General features: G+C 44.2%; 1 protein-coding gene across 1 annotated transcript in view; it reads left to right on the plus strand.

Moving 5' to 3' along the window:
• Window positions 1–519: 519 nt before the first annotated feature.
• The window catches only part of LOC123515564 (transcription factor RFX4-like), a 42,885-nt gene continuing 37,612 nt past the window's right edge, over window positions 520–5,792 (plus strand). The window contains exons 1-2 of the mRNA XM_045274301.1: window positions 520–734; window positions 2,140–2,279. Coding sequence (XP_045130236.1) covers window positions 567–734; window positions 2,140–2,279 — 308 coding nt within the window. The 5' untranslated portion in view covers window positions 520–566. The remainder of the gene's footprint in view (window positions 735–2,139; window positions 2,280–5,792) is intronic.

Genomic DNA, 5,792 nt, shown 5'->3' on the forward strand with positions numbered 1-5,792 from the left:
ACTATTAATATCTACTACTGATACTATTGTTACTGCTGCTAAGACTGATGCTGCTGCTGCTGCTACTGCTACTGCTACTGCTACTGCTACTGCTACTTCCACTACTACTACTACTACTACTACTACTACTACTACTACTAATAATAATAATAATAATAATAATAATAATAATGTGTGTGTGTGTGTGTGTGTGTCGGCCAGCAGACGTGGGGCATGACACCTCGGCCCTGGTTGAGCGAGAGGAGCGTGGCGGCGCAGACAGCGTCGTGACGGGGGCAGACGAGGTGCGAGGAGGCAGCGGCGGCGGTGGCGGTGGCGGTAGCGCAGGCGGAGGCGGAGGAGGAGGAACGGAGGAGGACAGAAGAGTGAAAGGAAGCAACAGACGAGACTCTAAGGAAAACGACAGAAGAGTCATCGCAGGAGGAAATGAAGGAGGAGGAGGAGGAGGAGGAGGAGGAGGAGGAGGAGGAGGAGGAGGAGGAGGAGGAGGAGGATGTACTGGAGGAGGACGAGGAGACAACAGATCGGGAGGTAAGAGAGGTGGAGGCAGTGGAGGACACGGAGGAATGAGGAATCTAAGGCCACACTCCACACCGGCGACACTGATGTGGCTGGAGGAGAACTACGAGATGGCTGAAGGCGTGTGCATCCCCAGGAACACACTGTACCTTCACTATGTGGACTTCTGCGACAAGAAAGCTCTTCAGCCGGTCAACGCCGCGAGCTTCGGAAAGGTGAGAGTGCGTGGCTCCTCTCTCTCTCTCTCTCTCTCTCTCTCTCTCTCTCTCTCTCTCTCTCTCTCTCTCTCTCTCTCTCTCTCTCTCTCTCTCTCATATTCATATTTTCTCTGCTACTTGTTATGTTATTTTTTTTTTTATTATCAACCTCTCTGAGCCATTTTTCCTGCTCTACTGTCAACTCCAAGAATTTCACTGGCTAGAAATTGCTAAATCTATTTTTATAATTCTCTCTCTCTCTCTCTCTCTCTCTCTCTCTCTCTCTCTCTCTCTCTCTCTCTCTCTCTATCTATCTATCTATCTATCTCTCTATCTCTCTCAGTGAAAATGGCAAACTTTTCTTGGACTTTTTTTTTTAAGCTACGAAGATGACTGGCCTAGTTTTCATGGGTGTTTTTTTTTCTATTAATTTTTGTCATTTACTGGTTTACATAGTCTTTATTCATATGTTAGTAGATTCATTAAAATCCCTTTGAAACTCATATTTTACACTAGAGCCTGTTTTGATGTTACTAAAATCCTAGACATACTCTTGAAAAAATCCAGTAACTTCCACTAGAATCAAACTATTCTTGAAATCCCCAATCACTTCCACTAGAGGACGTTACGTTATCACCGTCACAGAAATAGCCGTAAATACTCAAGTAAGTGTAGTAGAGCAATGTTTTTTAAAACTGGGATGCGAAGACTCCCAGGTGGTGAGACCCATCTATTGTAGTGGCTGCTGGGAAAGGCTGCATGTACGGCGATATAACATCAGTGTTCCTTGCAACGAATAGAAAGTGCAGTGACACCTTTGTCAAGAGTGTATTTTTTTTTTATTATTTCATTAATAAACTCTAATTTTCATTTATGTTCATGCAACTGCAGTCAGTGTGATCAAGTAATATGAACTCATGGACAGGAGAAAATGCTTATAATCAGGCAGCGAGTTCCAGAGATTACCAGTGCTCCAATGAGACACAGTATACGACCCACAGGCGGCGCTGGTCTTCCACTGCCTCTCTGGTCCACATTCCGAAGCCCTTTGCTCTCTCACCACGACTTTTTCTAAAGCAACAAAGAATCATTTATCGGGTTCGAAGACTGCTTCTCCTGTTTATAATGTAAAAATTTTATTAATTTCCTAGTAGAACAATAAAAAAAAAACTAAAATTCCCGTGTCACTTCACCAAGACTATTGTCGAAACCCATAGAAATGATTAGCCGCGTTCTTACTAAAGTTTTCCTGTTCATAACATAAAAATACTGTGAATCTGCCACTTTGGACCCGTAAAAGCACCTTAGAAATGTGTGTAACTTGAACTGGAGCATTTTGAATATAGTGTAGGTGCGGCGTATTGAAGTGAGACACCCTATACTGACGCGCCACATCGTTTGAGTCTCGTCTCTCACCCAACAGATCATCAGGCAGCAGTTTCCCGGCCTCACCACACGGCGGCTGGGCACGCGAGGACAGAGTCGCTACCACTACTACGGCATCGCGATACGGGAGGGATCCATCTACTACGAGGTTCACTACAGCAAGAAGGGCAACACCAGGTGAGGGGCATAGTAGAGAGCGGCCACAGAGCAGGAAGCAGGGGGTGGGTGACGCTAATTCCGATCACCTCCTGTCTCTCACTCTCTTAAGGAATGGTCAGCCTTTCAGAACTGTACTGTGTGTGTGTGTGTGTGTGTGTGTGTGTGTGTGTGAAGTAGAGTTACCGTGGTTGGATTGGTGAAGACGCGTGCAGATTCCACTATTACGCTTGTTTAGTGTTTGTTTATTTGTTTGCTTGCTTGCTTTGTTTATTTGCATACTTTTTATTTTATTTTCTTTTTTTGTTTCTTCACATGCAATGATCCTGAAATTATTAATTGTAATCGTATTAATAATACATTCTCTCTCTCTCTCTCTCTCTCTCTCTCTCTCTCTCTCTCTCTCTCTCTCTCTCTCTCTCTCTCTCACACACACACACACACACACAAATCTGTAGTGTGTGTGTGTGTGTGTGTGTGTGTGTATATACAGAGGAGCGTTGCTATGGTGACGTCCGCCCCGCCCCTTCCTCGTCACGTGAGTTTAGGACTGATCTTACCCAATAGAGGGGCTCGGTTGCCTCTGACCACGCCCACGCCACGCCCGCTGCGGCCTTTCAATGGCATCCTGGAACCCTTGGAACGGCTCGGATGGGTGGCTCGGGCGCACGCTACACACTCCTCTTCCTCTCTCCAAGCCATATTCTGAAACACTTCTGCGCCACACCTCCACTATTTTCCAAAGGCTCCTCTTGAAGTGCTATGAGTTTTCGAGGGTGATTCTCAGGTTCTAGTGACAGATTAACAAAATATCTTCACAGTTAACAAGAGAAACACTTCTCAGACTCCGGTAGATCATCTCTGTTGCCTTTGAGAACAGTGGCGGTGAGAGAGCAAAGCGTCTCAGAGCACGGGCCTTACTCCTCAGACTTGAGAATCTCTGCTGGTGCTGCTGTAGCCAAATCCTTGATGAGAACGTAAGGCACTGCGTATGGAAAAGCAGATATCACTCTTTCATTCTTCAGACTGCTTTAGTTTAGTCCAAGATGCCTTAGTCTAGTCTTAAGATGTTTAGAGATGTGTGAAAGAGTGACAGGAGGGGAACGGTGCATTAAGACAATGCTGGTCTAGTCTTGGGCTCTCACAGGACTCAGTAATCTGAACTGGTGTCAAGTCCAGGGTGTTTTACTGCAGTTTGACGATGCGAGGGAGAAATATTAATTGTTTTCATCCACTAAGATGACAAAACTCAAATACTGGGCCTTGCATGGGATTTCATTGCAAGAATTTAATCCAAGGAGTTCTGTAGGAATTTACACGTGCCGAGGAGATCTTGGTATATTTTCACCTCCACCGATGGTAAACTCTGGAACTCCTTATCCTGCTTCTGTACTTCCACATTTCTATACCTGAACTCATTTAAGAATGAGGATAACTCTCTCTCGGACCTGGTTGGGAAATCCATGGCATCTAAGTGGGCCCTTTTTTTAATCATTTTTGTTGTCCGTGGGCAGATTTCTCCTCTAACATAAAACAAGCAGTGTCAGGACGAGACTGTTCGCTAGTCATGCTTTTCACACGCTGCAGTAATGAGGTCCAAGTTGTTTTTTTCTGTGGAATTTGGCGATGTGACGTAAATTCTAACATAACGAAAAGTCAGTAATCAGGAAGTTAGTGCCGGATCAACTGAAGAAGATTAGATTATTAGATGGATGAGGATGAAAGATGGAAATAGATAAGTATGATTTATTCTGGGAACTACCGCGTGTAGGCCTGACGTCTTCTTGCATTTCACTTAGTATGTTTTTACATCTACGGTTTGAGGACCACAGCTGTGTGTATGAACTTTTGTCAGCCATAGCTTACACTTTTGAAAAGTGTGGAATCTGGAGCAGTAGAATGAAGTCCATGCCATTTTAGAGGAATTAATTATTTCTTACAAATCCTCTACATTTTGAGTTGGACAGATAGCAACATTGTTTAGGGAGTTGCTTCACTCACGAGACTCAAGGATCAACGAGATAACAAAAGATATATAAAAGGTATAAAAAAAAAAAAAGGAAACAATACCATGAGACCCTCGACTTCCATGACGCGTGTTGAGATGAATGATGCAAGCCAGAGAAGCACCTTGCACGGAGGAGCGTCAGACTTGCAGGACGAGGAGGCGGTGGCTGGCTAAGTGAGGAATGCGGGAGGACGTTTTGAGTGTCAGGAAAGGACCAAGGGGGCATTGATGGCCCTCTGTTGCGCTGGTAGTGATGGTATCGGTGTCGGTAACAGTATTAAGAAGTAAGAAAAGAAGAAAACTACCGCTATAATATCACTGCTAGAATATCACATCTAAATGCTACTACTACTTCTACTACTACTACTATTAAAAGCCAGAAGATCGAATGTTTGACTCGTGGCGCTACAAGCAACAGTAAGAATTCGCAGAGTCACTCAGCAAGGAAGAACAGTGACGGGAGATCTGTTGCCGGATTCGCTCAAGTTAGTGACGCTTGGCAGGCTGACTGTGGCGAAGGAACTGCTGAGGCGAACATGACAATACACACACACACACACACACACACACACACACACACACACACACACACACACACACACACACACACACACACACACACAGGCTGTTTATGTGTGGCCACAAACACTCCATTGTACGCTTCAGTCCCGCTGCAGTCCATCCCTTTCCCTGCTGCCCGGTATCCACACCAGCTCATCCTATCCCAGCCTGGTCTTCCTCCTGTATTGTAAGTTCCAACTGACCTCGCAATGTTAGACGTAAAAGGTAGTGGCGTGAGAGAGAGAGAGAGAGAGAGAGAGAGAGAGAGAGAGAGAGAGAGAGAGAGAGAGAGAGAACTGACAACAATGAATAGGAGAGTGAAGGAGTTGAATGTTGATGAATAGGATGCGGAGTAGATGGAAATAAAGAAGGATTGTATGTAGTAGCAGAAGGAGGTTTAAGAATTCATTAGAAAGACGAGGAGAAATGGAGAGAAGATACTCGCCTTTCTTTGTATTGTAGCTTGTTTTCCCTTGTGGTGATAGATACACAGGTAGTTATTGGTTAGGTTGTTGGATATAGTTAGTTAGCTAGATAGTCACTCCATTGTTTAGAAAGATAGATTCGAAAGTCATTTAGTTATTTAGTTACGTAGGTAGTTAATTGGTGGTTAGATTCATACTTACCTACATGTATAGGATGATTAGTTGACTGATTGAGCGACAGGTATATACTCTTAGATTGGTAGATATTATTTGGCCTGTTAGTCAGTTCAGTAGTTTGTGTCGCAGAAATTAATTTATATGCTTCAACCAAACATACCTTTTCATGTGAAAGGGGAAAGCTGGCCGAGGGCAACATAGGTAAAGCAAAGGAAAAGGCCTATTTAGTTGCCAGTCCCCTTACAGGTCCGAGAGAGCTAGCCAAAAAAAAAAAAAGGAGTAAATGTGTAAAACCTCGCTCTTAAATGAAGTTAAGTAATAGGAAGTTGAAAACATAGAAGCAGATAGGGAGGTTCAGAGTTT

This window comes from Portunus trituberculatus, chromosome 39 (assembly GCF_017591435.1).
Source record: "Portunus trituberculatus isolate SZX2019 chromosome 39, ASM1759143v1, whole genome shotgun sequence".
In the NCBI taxonomy this organism is placed as follows: Eukaryota; Metazoa; Arthropoda; class Malacostraca; order Decapoda; family Portunidae; genus Portunus; species Portunus trituberculatus.